We start from the raw sequence: 26,145 nt of genomic DNA on the forward strand, positions 1-26,145 counted from the left end.
ACGACTGAATTTCCGATTTGTATCTCGTTTGAATGAAACTGCCTGAGGGACGGTATTGGTGATGTCAGAGCCTGGTGTTGCCTGTGTGAAAGCCGTGAGCACTCAGAACGGAGTTATTCCTGACCTTTGGGATATCCCTGGCAGGAATGTCTCTCTCCAACTGCTGGAACTTTGAGAAGGTGCAGTAAATTCATGGAAAGGAATACAAGCATGAGCTGACCTCTCATAATTTGCATAATCCCCAAACCATGTGCTGATCTGGGTTTTCCCTTGGCTTAAGGTACAGTCAGAGACCTCTGTTGCAGTCTGCTGAAGTTTATGTTCTTCTGTAACTCTTGATCCTGAACATCATTTTTGTGTAGCAATATAGTAATATATAATAAAAATAACTGACATTCTAATGAATTTTTTTAATTTTTGTTCCTGACTCTTTGCTGGTGATGTTTCAGTTGTATTGCTGTGCTGGGCTCTTCCACAAAGCAAATTTTCTCATAGGGGATTAAAAAAAAAACTTAAATTGAATTAAAAATGCAAGTGGTATCAAATAGATGCACATAGGTCATTTTGTTTTGGGGATCATCCTTGTTCTCAGTTTTCAAATTGGGTAAGATATGTACAAAAGAAACTGCGGTTTTGTTGAAAAGGCCTCTTCGCGTCGGCATTGTTTTGCAAAGGAAAGGTTATTTTAAATGATAAAACTATCTAAAGGATTCAACAGCCTCTTTTTGGCTATGGCTTGATGTGGGTGTGAAATACCTTTTAGCAAGGTGTGTGGCCCTCTCTGTGTTCTCAGGTATTCCAACAGCGGTGTTGACTTAGCGGGCCATGTGACACCCGCAGACTCCAGTCAGGGCAATGGAATGTTATCTTTAAAATATGACCGTGCAGTTGTCAGGGGTGAACCAGTCTGGCACAGTTGGACCTTGATCACATCAACACACCAATGACAAGTGTGATAGGAACCACAGAAGTGTTCAGAGGAATGTGTTACTGTAAACACACAGCTTCCTCATTGTTCAGCAACATTTGAGCTCACCCACTGTAGGTTTGTTTGCTTTCGCAAAAACAATTAAATCATTACAGTTGGCAATTTTCATCTTTTTGTATGCAGTAAGGCATCAATGTTGTTGAAATAGTGCTTCTTTTATTTGCTTTCTATTGTTTTACGTTACTATCATACACCTGGTGCATAAATGAGATGTCTTGAGAGTGAAATGAGGAGAGTGTTGAGAAATTAGGAGCTTTGATTTATGAAGAGTATAAGATTATTCTTAAGTAAGGATAAATGCCCAGTTTGTTGACGTGGTCTGGGTATATTTTTTTCTTCTTATGGTGTATGACCAAGTGAATTTACTTTCAAATTATATTTTAATTGGGATATGCAAGTATTTAACATGTGTAATTAATTTAAAAGGGTGTTTAGGTCAGCATCTAGGTCACGTGCCGCTAGAGTCAAAATATCTAGCTTGAAACTCTGGCCCAGTGTCTTGGAGACATATAGGAGGCCCTGTTTCTTTCTTGATTCCTTTAGAAATCCTTCTGATTGTGGATTTGAATGGAGTAGGGCTGAAGAGCTGTTCATTTCAGAATTGTGACCAATGGTGTGTGTGCTCGACAGGTTGCAAGTGGTGCAAAGTTTTCACACAAGTACTTCTTCATTTTCATCCAAATAAGGAACAAAAAGTCACTTAATTCTGCTGGCGGTGGTGCAGCACTCCGCTCCGAGCTTTCAAAAACTTCGTCACGGCAGCTCTGCTAGGGTCTCTGTGTCTCTCTCTTTGCATTATTCATAACCTGAAAAACGAACCAGTTCGATTTCACTGTTTGAAAAAACATGAGCTAGGAACAATGAATGCCTTCTCTGCGTGCTGGAATGTGGTCAGCAGGTTAGCGAGCTGCGGTGCACATACAAATACCGTAATGGAGCAAGTTAATCTCATGGTGACTAGTATTACACAGCCAACGGCACAAGGCCACTCGTTCACTAAATCCAAATGATTAGAGAAGCACTTATTAAAATATGAGAAATCAAGTTCAGGTGCTCATGAAGGGGTGACCAGTGTGCACTCCGGCAGCTCAGTGTATCTGAAGGCCGCCGGCCTTGTGATTTTGCGCGTTCACTTGAGCTGCCCTCCCTGCTTGAAAGACCTGTGGGGAGTAAATTGGAAATTGACCGACTCTTTTTGGCGTTGTGGGGCTGCGGTCGTTAGCCGCCGCGCTCCGCTTCCTGTGCCCAGTCTGTCGGTTTGCAGAGATCTTGCAGTGTTGCCCCAGAAACATCTCGGGGACGTGTTAGTATGACGTCTGGAATGCCAGGCCTTTGTCTCGGTGTGCCTGCTGGGTAGGGCTCTGCATTGTCGCTGGCCGCCCCTGAGGCGAAAAGAGCCTGTTCCTGTGCCCTCATGGCAGTGCGAGGCATGAGAAAAATGTGTGTGAATCACCTTGGGCACGGAGCGTGGCGCTGAATTCTTAATTGTCCTCACCCTGGCTGTTACTGGCCCTGCCGCAGCTTCAGGTTTTTTTTAAGGGGGTTAGGGTGCGAGGAGTGCTTCATTTTTACTTTCTGGGGGTACTGTGAAGCTCTGCTGTGCTCTGCTCAGGAGGCTCTGCAGGACGCAGGACGGGAGTTCGGAGCTGAAGCGAGGGGGAGGCTGCCAGTCCCGCGCGAGGTGGCAGGGTGGCAGGGTGGCAGGGCGGCCCGGCCAGGAGGAGAGGCCGACTGGCACGCCGCAGTCAGGGCTCCGGCAGGCCTGCCATCACGGCCGCTCGAGGGGCTGATCAAGCTTGTGGCAGAGCTGATGCTTTTAACTAAAGCGACGACGGCTCTCACTGTTTTCGCTAAATGTTACAAAAACATGTTATGGTATCTGTTATGTCTCATTTTAAAACGGCCTTTTTCTGTCTAAAATATTTCTGCCACCTGGTGCTCCACCACACTATATATATGTTTTTTTTAAGTTGGAATTGCCCCCTGTTTTCTGTTATACACTCTTTTTTTTTTTTAAACCCAGTTCTGCTTTTCATGCCTCGGGTTAGGGGACACCCCAGGGAAATGCACAAGAGCCGAAGGGCTCCTCTGGGCAGCGATGCGCAGGAGGTGGATCACTGATCACTGATCACAGGGGTGGTGCGTCCTCCAGCCTGCAGGGGTCGCTGTGTCTTCGAGAGAGCCCTGGCTCACTGAACTCAGCCCTGCCCTTTAACAGTCCTTCGCCAGCTGTGTCGCCTGAAGAATTCCGGTCATAATCGGAGGATGACCTGACCCTGGTCCGTCAACTGAATCAATGAGCCCAACCTGCTCGTGGGCCGGTCCTTTTTCTGGCTGAGCCATGCTCTACCTTTACCTCTTTATAAGCAGCACTGTAGTAAATGATGTCCTAGAGAAAATAAGGAAGGAGAGGAGACAGTGTAGTCCCTCTTGCCGGTAGCGCCCACTCGTTTATTGAAGGATCCTTGGGGAACCTGCTTGATTATGCAGTTGGCACAAAACCCTTCACATAAAGAGATGTTTCCTGTTTTCAGATTGTAAGTGCTCAGCCGCCTGCTTCTTGCTTCTTGGGTCCTAATTGATCCTAAGGTGAACACATACTGTGTAGCAAAGTAAGCTGTAGCGGATTGTGGTCTGGTCTGCAGTCCTGATTGTAGGAAAAGGTCATCTTCCAGCAGCCACATCACCCTGCAACTCACCACTGGCAGCCCACTAGCTCAGCAGGTGTGAGCCGGGCCAGTACCTGGATGAGAGACCTACTGGGAGAGCTGAGGCTGTTGCTGGAAGAGGTGTTAGTGGCACCAGTAGGGGGTGCTCTGCGGTCTGTGTGGAGTCTAATGCCCCAGTATAGCGATGGGGACACTATACTTTTACATCCAGTGTAAAAAGGCGCTGTCCTTCGGATGAGATGTAGAACCGAGGTCTGACTCTCTTTGGTTATTAAAAATCCCAGGGCATTTCTCTATTATTATTATTATTTTTAGTAGTAGTTGTAATAACAATAAGGTTGCTGAATTAGCTTTATAATTCCTTAGCTATTATATTTAATACAGGTACTCAGGTACAGGTACTACTGTGTTCCATGCTATTAATAAAACACAAAACACAGAAATCTGTGAGGCACCTCCTCAGAGTCCTGGAGGCTGGATTAGAATTCTGACACGAACAGCAGCAATGGTTTGGATCGGAAGTGAAACGTGTGGTTTCAGTAACATTTATGTTATGATCGGTAGAAAATGTGGACTAAAAGAATGCAATAATTTAGTTTATTTCAGTGAGACTATAATTGTACGTTTTTGTTAGGTATTTACGTATTGTTGTGCACTTTACACAGTACCTGCTGTAATTCAGAATGGCAGTGTTCTAAGCGCACCAGTTTAGTAAATTATTTAAAGATATAAATCATTAAAGTGTTTTTTCTTTGTCCTCCAGGCAGACGAAACCTTTAACTTTTGCTGACTGCATCGGAGATGAGTTGCCTGTGGGCTGGGAGGAGGCCTATGACCCAAAGGTTGGAGCCTATTATGTTGACCACAACACTAGTAAGTGTCCAGAATTATTGTGATAACATTTGAGTTAAATGTAACACCACTGCACATGCTCAAAAACACACGTGCATCTGAAGAAAGCTTTCCCAATTTCTGAAAAAAGAAACCCAATTTAATATCAGGAAGAAGAAGGTGGATCCGTGGACTTTAATTGGCAAAAATGACAATATGAAAAGACATATTTCAAGAATTCTCTATCTTTATTCCTTAATCAATAAGGAATCCCATATTTTTTGTAAATTCATGCCTTCTAGTTCTCTTTCCCTTGATACAGATAAGACAGATAAGAAGGCTTTTCCCCTCATTCAAAAGATTGTCCTCATCTTAAAGCTGCTGACATGCTTTTCTTGGTGAAACACATCCTGTGTGTTACTCTGCTAAGGGTACAGCATGTCTGTTAGAGATGTCTCCAGTGTACACTATACATCCTTGTGCAAATGAAGGATCATGAAACTTGCTCGCCCTACAACGTGATGAGGCTGTTTCATTTTCAGGCTTGCTTTTTAATTCGAGCCCAGTAAATCTGTTCTTGTGAATATGTTATCTGTTGAAGGCCATATGTATAAATGTAATGAATGTAATAGAGCTGGTCAGTAAAACAAAAAAATACATTATTGAGAATTAACTCCGGAGAGCTGGACTGGAAAGTCTGGTTTTAAGAAGGACATACATTCTCTGGTGTACATATTTAGACTTTCATTGTTTTACCAAAAAATAATTAGAATTACATTTTTGTAAACTCATTTACTGTAACTTGAGAGTATTGTAAAATTAAACTGGTGACACAGTATGCTCAAGGCAGCTCTCCTCTTGGAATACAAAATTGTACCCAGTCGTCATCTTCACAGGTGAAATAAGATGGTGAGCCAACACTGTGATACTTCTGAACCATTACGCTTGTTGTATGAAGACGACCAACTGAAAATAGAAAAGTCTGTACCATGTGAGAGTCTGTGACTGTGTGAGACTATAAGCTGACATGTACAATTGTACGTGACTCTGTGCTCCTGTGTGAGACCCGGTGTCTCTCTCTGGCCCCGCGTGTGAGACCCGGTGTCTCTCCGGCCCCGCGTGTGAGACCCGGTGTCTCTCCGGCCCCGCGTGTGAGACCCGGTGTCTCTCCGGCCCCGCGTGTGAGACCCGGTGTCTCTCCGGCCCCGCGTGTGAGACCCGGTGTCTCTCCGGCCCCGCGTGTGAGACCCGGTGTCTCTCTCCGGCCCCGCGTGTGAGACCCGGTGTCTCTCTCCGGCCCCGCGTGTGAGACCCGGTGTCTCTCTCCGGCCCCGCGTGTGAGACCCGGTGTCTCTCTCCGGCCCCGCGTGTGAGACCCGGTGTCTCTCCGGCCCCGCGTGTGAGACCCGGTGTCTCTCCGGCCCCGCGTGTGAGACCCGGTGTCTCTCCGGCCCCGCGTGTGAGACCCGGTGTCTCTCCGGCCCCGCGTGTGAGACCCGGTGTGCCTGTGTCCCCTCAGAGACCACCCAGCTGGAGGACCCGCGGGCTCAGTGGCAGTGGGAGCAGGAGAACATGCTGCGCGAGTACCTGGAAGTGGCCCAGGACGCTCTGAACGCGCAGAGGGAGATCTACCAGGTCAAGGAGCAGCGGCTGAAACTGGCCCAGCAAGAGTACCGGCAGCTCAACGAAGTCTGGAAGGACAAGTCCACGTCTCGGACGAGCTGTGAGTGAGGAGACGCCGAGGGAGGCCAGTGAGCCGCAGCAGGGTCAAGAGAGCTGCGTGCTGCGTGCTCCCACAGCTCTTTTAAAAAGACTGTGATCCTCTTCTTCTTTATAGGCCATGAAAACTGATGATATTTTCTGTGTTTTTTTTTTTAAAAACAAAAGGCGAATCTGTCAGAATATCATTCTGGGAAAAATCCAGAGCTGTGAAGGTCTGTTTCTGGTCTTTCTCTTCAATTTGACCTTCAGTACCGGACAGGCTATTCAGAGGCGTTTATTATAAGATTGAAAGACATTTTTCTAGAAAAAAAGAGTAGAGTTATATAACTTTTTTTTAACACATGACTTTATTTCTGTAGCAGGCCGTTGTAGACATTCTGCAGAATGCGAAGTGAAAAGGATTTGCTCTTTCTTTCAGTGAATTCAGGATCCTCCTCCAGCAGTAAATACGACCCAGAGATTCTCAAAGCAGAAATTGTGACTGCCAAAAGCAGGGTAAGGACCGCAGGCTTGTCTTCCCTTGAGCAGTGACTCTGTTATAAGAACGATTTCCTTTTTTCTTAGGCACTTTAAAATCCAATAAATATAAAATTTTACTTTTAAATCTATAAAGCTGTAAACTCAAAGGTCTTTGGTCTGTAAGTCAACCGAGCACTTATTAAAATAGTTAGATTTGGTTGGATTATTTGGGGCTTGTTTGTGATGTTTAGTTAAATATTTAGTATATTAAATATATTATGATGTTAAATATTAATAAGACCTTTTCGGGCTAAGAGGTTGCTACGTAACTGTTTACTCCAGCCTTGTAAAGAAGTATTTAAGATGTCTGTAAGAATAATCCACATTGTTTGGTTTGGGCTGTGCTTTTTGGATTGTGTAGAAAAAGTGTTAATAAACAGGCTCCTGACAGTTGTTAATTCTTCAGCATCACTTTTTCACTTTTGAAGATTTAGATGCTCTTAATGTATGAGTGGCTAAGTACAGTTTATAGTTTAGAATTAGTCGAGCTGTTGACACAGCATTGATTGATCGTCTTCCGTCTGCTTTCGTTTCCTTATTTTAATTTTGTTTTTAAATCTAGACAATGGCCACGCAGACGTCTATGCTTTTCACTTTTGCTGTTTTCTCTGCATCGTTCAATTCTCCCCTTTTCACCAGGTTAACAAGCTCAAGAGAGACCTGGCGCACATGAGGCAGGAGCTGCAGTATAAAGAGCAGGGCTACGAAACGCTGAAGGAGTGAGTCATGCCCATTCCCTTATTATCTGCTGCTTGGCTTTTGACTTGAATGAGACCGACGCGATCGGTGGGGACCTCAGAATTTCAGCTCGCTCTTGCTTTCAGCAGATGAAATGAATCTAAAGTGGAGAGTAGGTGTGGACTCCTGAGTGCATTTCTGAGCAAATGTCATGACCAAGTTAAATATTGAACTTCATCATAAACGGCTTCTCCTCCGCCCCTCAAGAGTATCCCAGGCTTGTCTGTAATCCTCAAGAGTCGTGTTCCGACGAGAAGACACTCCAATGAGCCATACAAGGGGAAGTCGACCTGTCCTGGCGACCTGTCCCTGAAAGTACGGAAGATTCCGTTAGAGATGAAAGCAACCGTTCTCATGCTGCAGGACAACAATCGGCCTTTCAGAGGATCAGCTGAATTCCCCCTGGTTCTTAGCGGGATCTGTCTCCTTTGTCCTTGGTTGAGAATGTGGACAAACCTGTTGCTCCACTGTATGCGTGACTTGCCGGTTATGACTCACTTTACATATTTGCTTCTGGAAATGGCCAGGCCATTATGTAAAGAGCCATCTCTCAGCGTTTCTCCTTTTCTCAGAGCTGTAGCAATCCCAGCCACCAACCCGCTCTTGCCCGTTTCCCCTCAGAATCGACCAGAAGGTGTCCCAGGCGCCCTGCGGGTACAAGCTGCACGAAGCGCAGGCCATCCTGAACGAGGTGAAGTCAATCAAAGATGCCATCAGCCTGGGGGAGAAGGAGAAGAAGGAGCTCATGCAGGTAATGCAGGAGAGGGGGATAGTGGGAGTTTGCTGTGCTCCTCTGCCCCTGGCCCTGGGTCCTTCTCTGCCCCCGCCAGACCCACCCTGGCCTGCCAGTGCCTTCACACTCCCGCCCCTCTTGTCCCAGTTGCTGGTTCCTGGTGCGCCCTCTCCTCCTGTTGGGTCATCTGGGCAGGGTTTCATGTCTCTGCCATTGCTCCCCTAGAGCCTGGGACTCTCTCTGGTAGGACACGAGGCTGTTACAGCCGTGAGAGGCTCTTTTAAAATAAAACCGTGCCTTTTAGAGGATTTTCATAATGGATTTCTGTGTTAGGTCTTTTATTTGTATTTTTGCCAGTGAAGTGTTTTACGCCGATTATTATTTTTTTAAGAGCATTAGGATATCATTTCCAAATGGATTGCACTTTATAAATAAAACGGTAATCCGTTGACCTTTAGTTCGGCTTGTAGTGTATTTGACTGTAGCATTAGTTTGATTTGGGGTCTTTCAGATACTGCTGTTTGTGTCTGCTCCGTTGTGCGACCAGTGTTTGCCTTGCAGGTTATATTGTTACTGAGGCTGCTCAAGTTAATTCAGCAGGGCCTTGTGGCTTAAGAAAGGAAGAATGAAGGTGCCCTTGATTGGCCATGTGGTTATTATGGTTAACTAGAGATGGATTAAGAAGTGAGCTTTCTTGTGGAAGAAATGAATTTTCAAGTTATGGTGAGAATACGCAATGACAACGGGATTCAGCAGGGATTAGGTTTCTAAAGGCACTGCTGCAGATGGAAATTGGGTAGGATAGTTATGATTCACAATCAACAAAGCCTTGGGCTGCAAATCTTAGGAAGCCAAAAGTTTAAAACATTTTTTTTTAAGTGTTTTAATTTACCTTGTGCTAATAAGTGCCCCTTTGCAGGAAATATGGTTAATGGGGTTGTTTCTTGCATCTGTAGCACATGCTACTGTTCTCTTCTGGTTTCAGATGAGATTTGATCAGTGCTGTTCCTACCTGAAGTGTGGAATGGTGTGACAGACCATTAAGTTCTTAGCAGTTTAATGCTTCATTGTGAAACAGAGGTGGAAAGATAAGAAATTGGCTTTGCATAGCTATTTTTAGCTGCCTTAGGAGAGAAAAATTGGTTGTTTTATAGGAAGTGTTTGCAGATGTTAAAGCTCATTACAAATCGCTAAGTGGAATGGGATCAGTTGCCTCTTAGAGGTGTGTTTTTAAATATTTGCTAAAGCATTATTCAGCACATAGTTTGCTGATAGGCTAAACAAATTCGGCGCTCATACTGTCTCAATACATTATATTATTAGCAGTTTCTTCAAATGCAATGACTTTTGCATGCTGTAGTATTCATTGAACTCTGGGTGATCTGTGTATCTTTCTGTGTACCTGTGTATCTTTCTGAAAAAAAATTCTGCAGGTTCAAGGTACAGTATTTTTCTTCTCTTTTCAGCATGGGATAAACCTTTACTTGTTCCTTTGCAGCCTGCGCATGCTGATGCAGCTACTTGTTTTTTTTATGGTTGGTCTTTCCTAGTGCAAAGAGGTGGTGGTGGCTGAGGTAGATATAGCTTGCTTCTCAGTTTCAGCATGTCACTTTTTGTGATACTAACTGGTTTGGTTATTGTTCCAGAAACTTGCCATCCTGAAAGATGGATTTCGATTGACTTCTGGGTCGCAGAGTGACCTCTGGGACAGTACTTCCTCGCTAGCGGACTCCAGCCTCTCCATCCCCCACCTCTACTCCGACGCAGAGTCGCAGACTGACCTTCCGGGAGACGTGAGTGCTTCTTAAGTGATAATGATCGCATGAAAAAGAACTGCGTTAACCAATATCGTCCGTATGGGAATCTGTCTTGCACATCAAAAAACCCATAAACATATCACATATACGACAATAATACAATACGACAATACAATCCCACAACACAAACAACATTCTCTGACGTTGCTCAATCATAACTTTACCAGTGCCGGATGGGTTAAAAGTCACATGCCTTTACTCAGACTATGACAGACCAATTCTTCGACAGTCTTCAAATCCAAACTAAAAACTCCCCTTTTGCCTGTGTCTAATTGCCATACATTATATCTGTATACACATGTAAGTTCTTGTTTTCTTTTACTTTTGACACCATCCTTGGGATTGGAACGATGCTTTAAAAATAATGTGATATTATTATATTATTAAAAACAGCAACAAAAACAACAATCATAAGATCCTACTTGCAAACAATGTTTTTCATTATTCAGCAATTGAATGCTTTTAGGTATAAAAGAAGTCGATGCTCTTTTAGTCTTTATACAGGGGATCAGATACCTCTTCCCAGAGAGTAGGAGGCTATTCTCAAAAAAGAGTGAATGAGAGGGGTCATCTAAGGTTTTAAGCACGTACGTAGGCAAGTACTGTACATACTTAAGAATGTAACTACCTATGTTAGTACCTGCGTACATAAGTAAGTCACACTATATGTAATTACATAACTAAGTACATAAAAACAGTACGTACACAATTAAGATTAATGAGATTATAATAATGATCTAAGATAATAATTAATAAGAGCACTCCTTTTTCTCCTGGGAACATCCCTGGTGTGGCGATTCTGGTGTCCCGAGAGTGTGTCTTAAGGTCCACTACTGCCCCGTGTAGCATCCAGACAGAACTCAGCGTTCGAGTTCCACACATCTGACAGCTCACATCCCAATTCCACATCTCACAGGAAATGGGTCACACTTGTTCTAGAAACGGGCGGTTTTGTTTGTGTCTTCTTTTGCAGCTGGCATTGAGCAGCAACAATAAACTAGCTGAAAAGGTCCGGTTGAGCCTGAAGTACGAGGAGGCCAAGAGAAGGTAAAGGATTGCCACGACAGACCCGTTCCCTACTGCATCTTCAGATTTTAAAGTTGGAGTACAGGCTCTTCTGGCTAACGTGTAATTGAATAAAACACAGGCACCTCCACTTTAAATGCACAGATTCGTTCTTTGGCTTTTTCAGTTGGTCAGCAGGATTCCATTCCAGCTGGATCCTTAATGACTGAGATCTGCGTTTGTTTAGTGTTGCGCTGCTGATCATTTTAAGGTGCATTTAAAACTGTGAAAGACTGTGGTTGCCTAGAATTGGAAGTTTTCCTGCCCCTCAGAGCCTTATTTCTCAGTGATTAAATGCTTCTCTAGAATGGCTTTATTTTTTGTTTAATTCACTGCACCTCGCGTATCTCACACAAGAAGACACTTGGAAAAGCCTGTGTCATTATGCGGCTTGGTCATCCATTACCGGTCCTTGATTGCTGATCACAGCGAATGTCAGGTGTTGATGAATTGGATTTCCCTTGCTGGGGAGCAGTCCCAAGTTAGAACCTGTGCTGAGCAGCGACGCTCGATCAGCTTGAGGAAAGCGGACCTCTGCAGACAAGCTGTTACAGAAACAGTTTTCTCAAGCATGTACTTGCAGTACTTGTCATTCGTGGGGAACCTTTCTTTTAACGTTACTTATTGCCGGTATAATTCACTGACGAGATAACAGTGTTTAGAGGAATGATTCCTCAGTTCTGTGAAAAGTGCGTTGGGATGTAAATTGGCAGGGGAATGCGGAATGGGTCTCACCTTTTGAGCCTTTTTTGTGGGGATTTTAGGATCGCCAACATTGAGGTTCAGATCGCCAAGCTGGACAGCGAGGCGTGGCCCGGGCTGCTGGACCCAGAGAGGGACCGCCTCATCCTGATCAGCGAGAAAGAGGAGCTCCTGAAGGAGCTGCAGTACGTCCGCCCTCGGAGGCGCGAGCCCGACGATGTGGCGAAGATCGAAACGGAAAAGAAGCGGCTGGAGAGGGACCTCCAGGCTGCCCGTGACAACCAGAGCAAAGCTCTCACCGAGAGGTGGGTACTTTCCCAGGAGATGTCCGCGCTGCTGTGGCTTGCAGGGTAGTTAGGTGACGGGGGGGCCAATTGGCCCGTCTCGCAAGTTTCATTGTTAGTAGGTAGCTGATCCATGAATCTCATCCAGCCGCTGCTTGAGAGAAGTCAGGGCTTCACCAGCATGCCATGGTAGCCTGCTCCATACTCCCGCAACTCTTTGTGCAATGAAGTGCTTCCTTTTCCCAATTTGAAATGCTCTTTCCCTTCGTTCCCACCCGTGTCCTTAGGAAAACGCTGAGGACACTGAGCATCATTGTCTATCTGAGCTCGGTTGACTTCTTCCAGTTGTGTGAATTTAATAGGTGGGCACTTATCTGCTGCAACAACCGTTATGTCCTGGTTTTTATTCGGAACATGGCAAATCATTATATTCTTAGGGTGGAAGATCTCAGGATCTATAAACTTAAGGCACTGAGACAAACGCTTGTTTGTCTCTGACTCCCCTCCTCGAACTATGCCTTTATTCATAGAAGTCATCTGATTCCATTTATCTCGGATAACTCAGTGAAATAGCCTGCATGGTTAATAAGCCGTGGATTTAAAGCCTGTTGGTTAAATTTTCCTGAACGCATTTGTTTAATGCAGAAAACCTCACTTGCTTCGTCCTGTAAAAGATACATGTTCTATGAAATACGACGCACTTGTCATCCGAAAGAAAGGTTGTGAGACAGAAACGTTCTCTCGCGATGGTCATGGAAGAATGATCATTGTTGTATATGTGATTGTGCAAATGTATAATTACTTTACCTTTTCCAGACAGAGCAATTTCAGGTGCACTCTCTTTACAAACATCCTTAGCGTGGACACCTGCTCAGATAGCTCAGGTTACTGGAGCAAGAATAGCAATCGGGCCCAGTCTTTGTAGTGCGCCTTCCCCTGTCTGAAAGCAGACAGAAGCCTTGCTGGGGTACGCTCGATACTGTGCTTCCTGTAATCCGACCGGGAGAAGCTGGGAAGAGGGATGGATGCCTTTTTTGCTTTTAAAACACTACAGTTTCCAAACGGTCTAACTACAAATATATTGCGAGGTTGCTCAAGAGGAGCAGTATGCATTGTTTCATGTTGATCACCCAAAAGAGGATCAGGTTTGTTATTTTAAATATAATTTTTTTTTTAATTTGTAACCTGTAACATTGCCATGTGCTGTTGCTCAGGTTGTTTTAATTGCTTGTTCTGGTTCTAAGTTTCATGCGTAATAACTGGATTTTCAGGAACACGGGGATAGTGATGGTGCTCAGAAAGTGTTGCCGGTTTTAAATAAAGCACCCTCTTATATTCGGAAGAGCAGCCGTGACATACAGAGAAACGGACAAAGATATTTAACAAAACTGCACCCTAACACTATACAGGCCCTGATGCAGGGAACTAGACTGTTTAAAAGTTTCTTCTTTTAGAAAGGAGTCGGGGAGCTCATTTTAAAATGCATGACATGGCATCTTGTTGATTTCAGGCTGAAGCTGCACAGCAGAAGGAATAAACTGGTGAAGGAACTTGAAGAAACTGCACGACTTGCATCTTCACTCCATTCACAGCTAAAGAGGTAAAGCCAACTGACTGCATTGATAAATGATTCATTAAAGTCTGGTGTTTAATAGCTGACATTCCTTGACATTGTTATCAGGTGCATAGAGTGTCCCTGCAGATGTGTCAAGGTGTCTGTCTTTGTTTTGTACGTTTGTTTTGATCTTTGTCTTGAGAGCAGTACCTCTGAGCAGTCTAGGGCCTGCTGAGAGAGCTGGAGAAGGCTCTTTGTGGGCTTCCATTTATTCCAGAAGATGAAAGCAAAGTCCCTGGAAGGTTTTTCTATTATCCTCTGCCAAAAGGTTTGAGTCCCCTAATAGAAGCTGTCAGTAGTATTTTTTAACACAGCTTTTTTTCTTCAAAGCTGCCTCAACAATTTCTAATTCATTGCCCAGCAGCTCGATCAGTTTTTGATCTCTTGGTTCAGAGCTTTGGGTCCCAGCATTACTGTGCTGGGACAGAGCAACTTCAAACCAAAAACAGAATATATTTTTTGCACATTTCCTAACAGAATTTTGATATTTTTTTATTACTGCACAGATTTGCTCATTGATGCTGGAAATATTGAAGTGTACTTCAATATTTCAAGAGTTGTAGGATTGTAATTTATTACTCCATTTCTGGAGTAGAGTTTGCAGTCATTTTGTGTTGATCTATACATATAAATGTACTGTATATTCTTAGTTTAACAAGATACATTCTCTTAGAGAATGTAATTTAAGTTATTAGTTATAAAGGAATAAATAGCACTTTGGTATTGTTGTAAATGTGGAATTTTTATTATGGTCTGATTTAAATATTTAAATGGTACACAATTTTGAAGCTTGGTATTATGTAAAAATAAGGGTTTTCTTCATGTTATAGTTATTCTGTTTTTACCAGTTCAACCGCATGCTGTGATTAATATCAGAGCATTTAAATGAAATGTTGAACTAACTCCCTAATGTGCTTATTAATTTAGGGCCAACTTTAATTATCTGATTTGCTTCTCAAAAGGTGAGGAAGGGAAAACATGGAATAGTTTTTACACGTTTGCCTGCCATCTTTTGAAAGAGATGAGGAAAAAGGAAAAACTTGAAATAGAGTGTTTGCATTTTTTCACTATATTGTTAAAATAAGAGTGCGACTTACCACAGACTGAATTAGGACTGGGGTCTTGAGATTTAAGGTATTTAGTGTCCCTGCCTCAGTTCTAGGTAACCAGTTTTATTCTGGGGAAGATGAACTTTCTGTGTGGAGTTTGCATGTTCACGTGGATTACTGAATATCCCACCCAATTAATCTGCCCCATCAAGAGTGCCACTGCTATTAAGCAGCTCGAAAGACACATCTTCTGGGCGGTGTGGTGGCTCTGTGGCTCAGGATCTGGTTGCCGGTTGCCGGTTTGTATCCCGCGGCCAGCAGAGGAATCCTACTCCGTCGGGCCCCTGAGCAAGGCCCTTCACCCCAACTGCTCCAGCGGCGCTGTATAAATGGCTGACCCTGCGCTCTGACCCCCAGCTTCTCTCCCTGTCTGTGTGTCTCATGGAGAACAGGTTAGGGGTCTGCAAAAAGACAAATTCCTAATACAAGAAACTGTATATGGCCAATAAAGTGATCTGATCTTCGGCTAAAGAAGATGATGAATATGATTACATTCATTAACAGCATTTCACACAGGAGTGTTTTATCGATCTATCGATCACTCAGTTTTTTTTGGATATCAGTCGGAGCATTCTCAAGGCACTTTACATAAATTATGGAAAAAAGTACAGGAGCAAGAAAAGAATAATTAAAAATGTACAAATTATAGAATAAAAAGAAAAGAACTATGTTTGGGGTTGAAAGCCATTTTAGGTGCATTTCTAGTTGTTTTAAGCTTTAAACAGAATGATTAAGGGTTGCTTAGATATGATGCTTAGGTATGATGTTGCCAGAACTAAAGCTTGAAAGTAAAGTCCAGTGAGCAGTGTAGATGTCTGTAAGTTTGCTATGGCTGAAGGAGGTTTGTGTAAATTCCTGTTGTGTGTTAGGATTAGGAGTTCCTGCTGACGTTTAGAAAAAATGTGACGTTATTCCACCACAAAACCTTGCCAAACTGGAATGGTAGCAATAACCAACTACACGCCGATTGTTTTCTTAACTTGGCCACTGAGCTGGCCATTTAGACCAGCTTTTCGCTGTGGATTCTGTGAAATTACTGTGTGGCTGCCGCAAACCCTTGTTCTTGCCAAGGGGCGAGAGCGATCGTTTTAGAGAATTGCGAGGCGAAATTGGCCCTTCCTGCTCACAAGTCTCTGTGATGGCTGATGTAATGAGATGTGCGAGCGAATACGTACCAAAACCATCTCGAAGCAGAGAGCAGCTATTTTTGGATTGAATTTCACAAGCCTGCTTGTTTACAGTGTCATAGGGCCACTTCACTTTGCCTCGTTCTGAATCTCAGAACATGGTGCTGGGCGTTTTGTCTGTTTTGTGATTTAAACTGGAGATTTACATCACTTACGGTGTACATTGTACGATCATTGCGGTTTGAAATGCACTCATCAGCGGCGATTCCTTCTCACCCCACATACGTAGAAATAGCGTTGCAGCTCCCCTTTAAATCAAATCATTTGATCATTTCAGCAAGGAACTTGTTCAGTTAAGTCCTAAGAGTTTTCGAAGGTTTCATTTTCTCAGTCTCGGTGATCCCGAAACGGCTCGATTGAACAGCCCACCTGCTTCATTGACCCGCTTTGGGCCTGCCACACCGGGGGGCTCGCCGCCTCAGGCCCGGCCGGGTCGTGGCCCACACTGTCCCGCTGCCCTTGTCTTGCAGCCTGTCGGCCAGCACTCTCTCCTGCTCGTCCGGCAGCAGCCGCGGCTCCCTGGCCTCCAGCCGCGGCTCGCTGGCCGCCTCCAGCCCGGGCTCGTCCTCCTCGCTCAGCTTCACCGACCTCTACGGTGACCCGCCGGAGCCGGGGGACCCCGACTTCCAGGGCAGGCTGGACTGCGTGCTGCAGGAGGGGGCCGCCGGCTTCCGCCCGTCCAGCTCCATCACCACCATCCACGAGAACGAGGTCATCCGGACCCCCGGCGCCGCCCCCGGCCCCCCGCGGGGGCAGGTCCCCAGGCTGTCCGAGACCCCCCGCTCCATGAGCTCCCTGTCGCCCAGGTCCTCCTTCTCCTCCCTGTCTCCTCCCTGCTCCCCGCTCCTCAGGGACCCCACGTTCCTGGGCGGGGAGGCGTTCCTGGGTCACGGCGGCGCTGGACTAGACCTGGAGCTGCAGGGCCGGCTGGCCGAGCTCCAGCTGGACGGCAGCGGGCAGCCCAGCGCCGAAGGCCAGCACGCCCCCCCGCCTCGCAGCGCGGCCCAGGAGCTTCACGCTACGCAGGGGAGCACGACTGCAGGCGCAGAGGCAGGAAGAGGTATGGATCAATACGCTCTGGTGTTTATCATTCGATATTTCCTCGCTCGTGTGCGATACATAGCAATTGTATCTCACACCTCTGCCCTAAGTTGGATTTTGAACAATGCAAAAAAAGATTGCAGACTTCCGTACTGATGCAGCTGTTAATTTCTGGCAATTCTGGTGTTAATCAATGCAGAATGCCTTTTCTGGATTTATGGATTTTTAATCAGTGCGAATACTTTGCTTCAGAATTCAGCATCCGATGTTCTGCAGTACAAAAGATTTGGTATTTTGCAACAATAAAACGTTAGCGATTTGATAGGTCCAGGATCAATCTGATTGGATTGATAACCAAAATGTACTCCTTCTCCTGCATCATACTCTGCTTGTAACCCCACATCCTTCTGCACACGTGTTTTAGAGGTATACTCGCTACCCTAACCAAAAACAGTTAATTAAAACAGTCCATTAATACAGTTCAGTTATTTTCAATCTGTGTCTTTTGCAAAGCTGAGGCAGAATTCTGAGTTAAATTCCTTTTTTCTTGGACACAAGGAACAGTGTTTTTCCATGAGTGACCGTTAATGCTCATTGATATTCACTCACACAGCACATCAGAAGCGAAGCCTCTGTCTTTTCATCTGTATAGGTCTTTTGATGTAAGACCCCAGAACACTATATTTTGTTTAAGTCACCTCCTAGGGTATAGAAACAAGCAGGAAGTTGGGGACTTGCTTTCGACTCTGTTGCACAGACAAGGTAACAGTAACATAGAAACTGGTATTTATCGCTGGAGGCAGCCGGTTGACTCCAGGAACGCTGTGTGTTTCTCCCAGATGGCAGCGCACCAGGCAGGGGCCCAGGCCCTGTGCTGAAAAGGCCGGGCGTCTCCTCAGCAGTGTCCGACGAGTCGGTAGCAGGAGACAGCGGAGTCTACGAGCCGTCCGAGCGAAGGTAGCTGGTGGCAATTTATCGGAGGGTGACTGTTGTTTTACTTATCGTGTGTTTCAAGGCCCTGATCCTGGAGGAAAGCTCTCTCCCTTTCGCCAGCGGTCTCGAACCCTGGACCTTGACAGCCCCAATTCACCATGAAATTGCCCATTTCTAAAGGCTTGGAATAATTTCATTGTTATTTATTAAATGTGTGAGCTGTTAAAATAGATCATTTGCGAATCATGTAGGTTCACAATGGTAGGGTGCATCAGCCCACAAAAAGATCTGGGTTCACTTAACTGAACAGGTCACTTTCTTATTGGAACAGTGGATCGCAAGTCTTCCCGATCTTTAGACGCAGATGACCTATAAGACTGGACTGAGGTCCTCTGGACCAGGGTTAGAGACCCCTGCTCCACATTATGGGGAACCAGGCTCAGCATTTTAAAAAGTCTGCTCTACAGAAGAGTTTGGAACTGTGAGACACTGCATTGTGCTCGAAGGAAACATGAATTATTGCAAAGGTCTACCAAACTGTTCTAGGGCACTGTGAGATATTCTAACATTATTATTATTATTATATTATTATATTACCACAATATTATTATCACAGTCAGTTGCTATTACGTCTCATCCTGGCATACATGCAAACAGAGTCCTTTTTTAAGGAGAAAACACAGAGCTATTCTTCGTATATTCTGGGTGCTGTTTCCCTTGCCTGTAAAGAAAAGAGTGAAACCAAGTTTGCTTTTCTCCAGACCTACAAGGCCAGCAGATGTGGTTTTAAATTCCGATGAAGGAGGATCCATAGGAACAGCTCAGATCCAACTGGGGATGAAGTACGACGCGAGAGAGAGACGATTTGCGGTATTCGTTGTGCAGCTTTGCAACGCATCTGTGCTGCCTTTACCCCTTGATGAGAAAATGTGAGTGCTGCGAACCTTTTGCTCAGATATTTGTTTTTCTTCAATGTTCACTTTCCTAGTCGGGAAATCTGCACCGAAATCAGATATTAATAAAGTCACCGTTTTGCTCCCCGGCAATGGCAGGAGTATCCCTTTCCGTTTTGTGCCATGTTTCACGATGTTGCAAGTCATACAGATTGTAATCATTCTGAGTTTCTCACTCTAATCGTCTCGGCGCCTACACCTCCTGGGGAGAAGGCTGACCCCAGAACTGTTTGCAGCCCCCGTAGGTCCCGGTCCAACCCGTCAGCACCTCTGTTCTTTTCAGATACGTGCGTGTGGCTGTGCTCCCCTGCCCCCAGACGACGAGCTGCCTCTTCCGAACGAGGGCCTCGATCCCGCAGGACAAGCTGGAGTTCAGCGAGGTGTTCGGGGTTTCTGTGTCACTCGGGGCTCTCCGGCAGAAGACGCTGCGGGTGGACGTGTGCTACATCAAGACGTCCGGCCGGGAGGAATGCTTGGTCAGTACCTCACAGCTGGAGGCTGTCTGAGGATTTCGCTTGTGTCCTCCCAGTGAGCAGCCACTGTCGTGGGGACTCTGGCAATGCAGACGGATCAGCTTCAGCTCGTGTCAGCTCGCTCATTCACAGTGTCTGGGAACGTTTCCTTTCCGAAGTAATCTATTGCAGTTACAAGTTACTTGAACGAGAGATTGTTTTTAAAAAAAGACATTTGGGGAAATTGGTAGTGTATTACTTTACATAATAAACCATACCCACTATGCAGATCACAGTAGGTGATGACTATTTAAGACCTCCTGTTAATTTTAAAAAGTAATCTGTTACTTGTAGTAACTTGTAATAATAACTCGTTTTTAGTAAATCATTTTCCACCAGCACTATATATAAGATTTTCCATATTGTTCGTTTTAGCACCTATTTTTAGAAATAGAGGAGGTTAGCCTCCTGAAAGGTTTATCACTTTCTGAGTTTGGTGTTTTCTTATAATAAAAAAGGGGGGAATCTGTGTTGATTTAACCCACCAGTCGGAGGTTTTCAAGTTTGTGCAAGAGAGGGCTAATTTATTAAAAGGCAGCTGGTGAAAGTATTTTGTAAGAAAGGGGCCAGATGGAATGCTTGTGATTTATGTTTCAGGACTGAAAAATTGAGAATGATCATTGATTGACTTCATGCGTTTAACCAGTGTCACCGAGCAGGACATGCTGTATGCAAGTGCACTAAAAACGCTCTGCTTGGCACGGAGCTGGTAGCACAATGCAATTAGCAGATCTATTGCTTGTCTTCCTTCATTGGTGCATATTGTTCGTGCAGTCAAGCCCTCTTCTCTGTAATGTATGGGACAGTGTCAACTTCTGGGGTGGAATAAGCTCCTGTTTTATAAAAGCAAAGCTCACAGAAAAGGCTTTCACGCATCTTTATTCCACGTTAATGCGTATTGTTTTGTTGCCGTCTCTGTGGAAAGGCTGGCGCTCAGATTAGCCTTGCAGAAGTGAGCAGCTCTGGGGAAGGATCGACCCAGTGGTACAACCTGCTCAACAACAAGTGCCTGGCAGAGGCTGGCACAGAGCACAGAGGAGCAGAGGACTCCCCAAGACGTGCCGAGGTACGACAGCTGACTTTCCTGCGCTGGTTTCTCTGTTTAAAGATCGTGTTCTCCATCTTGCCTGCAGGCAGATTGCCGGTACACTTTCCTGCGAGCTGTTTTACTAAGGAGTAGGCGGCTTGCCTGTGGGGAAAGACACTGGCCCCTGTCTCCCCACCTCCCACTGCAAAAAGATAAATGTCATTACTGGCCTTATTGTTTCCCTGTGTGTCTGCATACCCTGTGTTACTTCAGCAAAGTTTTTTTGTGTGTAAATATGCAAACTGCTGTGGTCAGTTAATGTCAAAAGTGTTTGCTTTGCAGGGGCAGTGGTAAATACCTCCCACTGACAGTTCAGCTATCGTCTGCTAAATCTGTTTAGTTTGTGTCGGCATGTAGGGGTAATGTGTCTTTGCAGCAGTACAAGGAGGTGTGATGTTTGATGTTTTGTTTCTAAGCTGACAAAACCCTCTGTGTACACATTCTGGGGTCATTGCAAATGTTACAGGCAGTGGCCATTACCTTTTTATACCTGATCATGCAGATATGAGTCATACATTTGAATGACTGATGTAGAGTATAGCCCGTAGGGTGAGTTTGCAGGTGCCGTGTTTTCAGTTATTGGAATACCAGACGTCTTGACTGAAGAACAGGGTGTACCAATCCACTTATCTCAGGCTGCCTGGATAATAAAACTGTCCGGTTGTGCTCTAGGGTCCTGTGTCAGAACCTGTGGCTGAAATCACTGAGAGACCAGATGATGACAAAAATGCATTTATTTCTGAGGAAGAATGGTGAGTAACATGTATTTTTTAAAAATCGTGCCTTGGTTCTTCATCTTTTTAAAAGGGCTGACGGTATAGTAATGTTGTAAGTATCCTGTGAAAGTATCGGGTATTTTCTGGAAGGTCCCTCCTTCTCCTCCTGTTGCCTTAGTTTACGTGAACACGGTCATTTTTCTTTTAAATATAGATGGAATCTGGCCCAATCTGAGCGTGATCTGTTGTCCAGTTTGACAGCTACAAAACCAGAGGGGCTCATCTTCTTGCAGTCAGAGTGAGATGAACTTTAATGGTGGGAAGCAATGATAGCCCTTACAGGAGCACAGTAATGGGGGATGAGGCATGCTACACTGTATTTTTCGGATCTCCAGGGGCTCAACCCTCTTTTCTTGCCAAGGTGTGATTTTGCTCACGGACCTCTCCTTCCTAGGACCAGTGAGCACCTAGAAGGGGAGTTCTGGGAGGAGGGGGAAGGCAGTGATGCGGAGGCTGCTGAGGTGCAGGAGGATGAGGAGTCGTATCCAGAGACGAGCCGCCGCGCGGGAGAAGAGGGCACCGCTGGCCAGGCCTACACGGGCAGAATAACGGAGAGGGTTGGTGTGACCTTTCTCTCTGAGTTCAGGCCCTACCCCGGTTCGGGTCTGAGGAACGTCTGCCCACCCTTGTTAACACCCCTAAGATCTGGTTGGAAGCTGCAAAGAAGCTTGTTCCCCGCTCCTGCAGCCCTTCATGTAAAGAAGCACCTCGGGGTCTCAGTTTTAAACGCACTCCCCCCTGTCCTCGGCGTCCTGTGTTTTTCATAGGATTTCTGTCGCTTGTTAGGATGTTGGGAATGAGGGAAAGACAAATTAACGGGGATGTAGACTCTCCGTAATAATGCTACAAATAGAAGACAAATGTGCTGAAGAAGTATTGTAAAGATTAGGTGCATAGCCTTAGGCCTATGGTGTTGGAAGTAAATTAATTAATAACAGGCTATTAGATACGTGCTTTTAAAAATGATGGATGACAAGTCCTCCAACCAAATTAGATATTGATTTATAAATTTGCATTGCCCTCGTCTTCAATTATAGGTGGGCGACGTTCAGTGTCCTTGGGAGTAATTATATCCGAATCTGGCAGCAAGCCATATTGCTAAGCAATCATTTATTAATTGAGGCGCGTTGGAACAGACTTAAACTAACTTCCGTCTTTCAGAGAGGTTTTTTTTTTACTTTGAAAATAAGGCCCTGGAGGAATTAAAGGTCGTGGCCGTCTGTTTTTGTCGTCAGGCGAATAAGGAGACCAGCACGGACAGCCTTGCGCAGGCGGCTTCGGTGGTCCGGCCCAAGGAGAGGCGAGCTGCAGCCCCCCAGCAGACCCCCCTCGTGAGGGGCAACACCATCATCCGCTCAAAGACCTTCTCTCCAGGAGCACAGAGCCAATACGTCTGCAGGGTACGGCGTTTTTTAACAGTCAATACAGTCAAAAGTCAATATGGAGGTTTTTAGCTATACATACTGTACATGTAGAAAAGTTTAGGCTTCCCACAATGCTGCAGTGCCTGTTCTGTAAACACCAGCCTTCCAGAGCAGAGGAATCACACCAGCGTGAGTCTCAATTCTGCTCGGTGTTTTCTCCATAAATGCTCTTGTCCGCACGCGCTGAGAATTGTCACAGCACACAAGTACACACGAGGACCTGTGTGCTCGAAATTTTTTTTTTCCTGTGTTTCTATAAGTATATTTCTAGAAGACATTCAAATAATTTGACCACGGATATTTTCCTGGATATGTTTTAAAGTTTCAGTTTAGAAATTAGCCCATAAACAGTACAGACACCACATTTTTGTTCAATGTGATTTTTGTGAAGTGAAGATATGAATTTATAACAATGGCACTTAAACTGTACTTAATTAATATTTTCCCTTCTCTTGTGAAATTGGACATGGTCATTAGCCGGATCAGATTTTTTATTTTATTAAAGAGATTTCCAAATTTGGTGGAATTAACTAATAGGCGTGAGACTTTTCCAAACATCCTCCCCTGATGTGCAGTGTTGTGAAGGCTTTGCAAAGTTTGCAAAAACCATTCTTGTCTTAAAGCTCAAATGTGTTTTTCAGATAAACCGGAGTGATAGTGACAGCTCCACCTTATCAAAGAGGTCTCCCTTTGTCCGAAACGCCTCGGAGAGACGCAGTGTTCGAGTGAAAAGGGTGAGATGTGAATTTAAATACTGCAGACAAGGCACTGTCCTAGAAGCAACTGGTGTATTGGAGCCCAGGTCCTGAAGCTCACTCAAACGTCCAAAAGCCTGTAGTGTAGATATTGCCACCCCTGGTTCTGGGGAGGTCCGGTCCCTCTCGTCTTATAGGTCACCCTGAGTCAGTCTCCCACCTTTTATCTTCAACACAGCAGTACTGGATAAGAAGTTGCTAAGCTGGTCTCATTAAGCATTGATTGAGCTTGTTAGGAGCTGAGCTGAAAAGGAAAAAATTAGGATATTAAGGGAACTTAATGCCAGTTATAAAAGTTTTGACGGAGCCAGTTCAATGGATTTCTCAGGATGAAAACCAGATCTTGACCTAGAAACATAAGTCGCAACTAGGAGAACAGGAAGCACAGCTTTACACAAAGGGTGGCGAGAGCTGGGATCAAGCTACTCAGCCATGATCCTGCAAGGATACTGAGTCAGCTCATCTGAGTAGTAAGATACTGGCAAGCAAATGATCCTGACGGTCTTAACTGTTTCCCAGAGTTTGTAACTTTTTCTTATGTTCGTAAGCTCTGCCATTACTGAAACTATGTGTTCTGAGTTGTCATGTTTCAAGAAATGGTCTTTGTGTTTGTGCTGTCTTTTATGAGCAACTCTTTAAACTAGGTCATTAGCATGGAGATATGCTCGGTTCTTTTTCTCTCTGACTTAAAAGAGCCTTTGTTCTGCGCTAGAGTGGATGACTCAGACAGAACTCACAAGTTAATTACAGCTGTTTCCCCGATCACATTTTAAACATGCCTGAAAAACTTGCAGTTTGTTTCGTTTTAGGTTTTGATCTTTTGCTTCACTTTAACGATTATGTCTCCAAAGCTTCTGTTTATTTGTGCTTTAATTAGCAATTCAAAATTCAGGTGGGTTTAAAGGCGAAATATCAGTGCAAGACTTTGTAATGCTGGAAATGACCCTCTTTCTTTTTAAAGTTCCAATTATGATATTGACAGCTAAAAACCGTTTTGCCTGAAGTTTGTTTTCGCCTCTACGTTCTTTCCCCCAGTCGCCCTGCTCATTAACCTCGGCTAACGACCTGACTTGAACTTTTGTCCCCGTGATCCTTCCCTGCACAGAGAACACATTGAAAACGTGTGCTTTGTCTACAGCTGGTGGCTGTGGGGATTTTCTGCATGTGTGCGTCAGTTTGAGGCCCACCAGCACCTGGGCTGGACAGTTTGGTGGACAGAAATAACCCAGAGAGTTCTACAAGTACCACTTTTATAAACTGACAATTTTACCAATTATTTGCATTTCTCAGAAGTTTCCTCCTCTTATGAAACAAAACCATAGGAGTGTAATAACATGAAAGTACAATTCTGTCCCATGGGTCACCAACTCTAACCCTGGCTGTAACCCTGCTCTTGGTCTTCTGGACTTCAGACCTGCTCTGAGCTACTTAACTGAACCAACATAACCTTCAGAAAGTGAATAAACACCCTTATAATTCCAGGGGGGACAGTGTCTTCTCTGGCTGCACCCCAGAGCTCTGGAATTCTGTCCTCAAGGGTATTGGAGTCGCCTATTCTGTCTTGGACACCTGCAGGCTCATTGCACCTTCATTTAAAGGTGCTATACAAATTAGTGTTATTATTGGCTGGTTTTTTTTTTTCATTTGACTTTTCCCACCTCTGTTGTTGGGTTCACAGCCGGTTCTTCAAGCTAGGGGGCTTGACGGTCTGCTCCGGACCTCCCTGGACATGGAGCTGGATCTGCAAGTGTCCAAGACCAAGCACAGCCGCCTGAACCAGGAGCTGGAGGTACTTCGGCAGCTCAAAGAGCAGCTGGAACAGGCCCGCGCCCAGGGCCGGAGTGAGCTCCCCGCCTGGGTCCAGCAGGACGAGAGGTTCAGGCTGCTGCTGAAACAGGCCGAGAAGCAGGTGAGGGGACGGGCCTTGAGGAGCAGGCAGGGAGGGGGCTGAGAAATACTCCAGCAGAGGTTTGAACTCCAGCGGGTCCACTGCATGGTCTCTTAAAAACGCCGATGACAGCGTGTAAAAGTCAGACCTCATCTATCAGAATACTGCAGATGTCTGTCTTGAGAGCTCCAGGCTGTACTGATTCGTGAAACTGAAACTCCCGCCTGTCCTGTCGTGGTCCAGACCGAGGAGGAGCAGCAGCAGGAGCTCCGCGTCGAGAGGATGATGCGGACGGCGGCGAAAGACGTGCACAGGATCCGAGGGCAGAGCTGGAAGGAGGCCCGGGAAGTGCACTCGTTCAGGTAGGTCCGCTTCCCAGCCAGCTGTGGTTTGAGCTTCTGGGGGTTCATCAGGGTTTTCCGAGTTATCAGAGTTGTCAGAATTACTGGGGTTCGTCGGGTTTTGTCAGGGTGCGTCAGCGTTCGTGAGCTTTCATCTGTCAGGGCTGCTGGACGGACAGAATTGTGAAGAACTTTATAATCCAGACGGATGCATAAAGCGCGCTCACCTGAATCCCGAATCCCACGGGTCGTTGCCAGCAGACAGGGGGAGAGGGTAAAGGAGCAGGGACACCATCGGCAGCAGACGAACTTGACAACCAAAACTAAAATGGGCGGACGTGCAACGTTAACAAGCACCTTGTGGACATCGCAGTGTTCTGTCTTCTTCCCTCTCATCCCGATTGGTGTGCAGGACTGGCGTTAGTCTCTGTCTCTGTGGTGCTATGGGTTTAAATA

At 45.3% G+C, this 26,145-nt stretch overlaps 1 protein-coding gene across 1 annotated transcript in view; it reads left to right on the forward strand.

Moving 5' to 3' along the window:
• Positions 1–26,145, forward strand: part of wwc1 (WW and C2 domain containing 1) — a 37,785-nt gene that overhangs the window by 5,316 nt on the left and 6,324 nt on the right. Inside the window, exons 2-21 of the mRNA XM_015349794.2 lie at positions 4,421–4,530; positions 6,008–6,211; positions 6,629–6,705; positions 7,369–7,448; positions 8,089–8,218; positions 9,847–9,993; positions 10,991–11,064; positions 11,847–12,089; positions 13,579–13,668; positions 16,450–17,039; positions 17,860–17,977; positions 18,715–18,882; positions 19,190–19,382; positions 20,344–20,484; positions 21,178–21,257; positions 21,676–21,838; positions 22,517–22,681; positions 23,347–23,439; positions 25,139–25,369; positions 25,592–25,710. Of these exons, the coding sequence (XP_015205280.1) occupies positions 4,421–4,530; positions 6,008–6,211; positions 6,629–6,705; positions 7,369–7,448; positions 8,089–8,218; positions 9,847–9,993; positions 10,991–11,064; positions 11,847–12,089; positions 13,579–13,668; positions 16,450–17,039; positions 17,860–17,977; positions 18,715–18,882; positions 19,190–19,382; positions 20,344–20,484; positions 21,178–21,257; positions 21,676–21,838; positions 22,517–22,681; positions 23,347–23,439; positions 25,139–25,369; positions 25,592–25,710 (3,216 nt within the window). The remainder of the gene's footprint in view (positions 1–4,420; positions 4,531–6,007; positions 6,212–6,628; positions 6,706–7,368; positions 7,449–8,088; positions 8,219–9,846; positions 9,994–10,990; positions 11,065–11,846; positions 12,090–13,578; positions 13,669–16,449; positions 17,040–17,859; positions 17,978–18,714; positions 18,883–19,189; positions 19,383–20,343; positions 20,485–21,177; positions 21,258–21,675; positions 21,839–22,516; positions 22,682–23,346; positions 23,440–25,138; positions 25,370–25,591; positions 25,711–26,145) is intronic.

Source organism: Lepisosteus oculatus, chromosome 11 (genome assembly GCF_040954835.1).
Source record: "Lepisosteus oculatus isolate fLepOcu1 chromosome 11, fLepOcu1.hap2, whole genome shotgun sequence".
Lineage (NCBI taxonomy): Eukaryota > Metazoa > Chordata > Actinopteri > Semionotiformes > Lepisosteidae > Lepisosteus > Lepisosteus oculatus.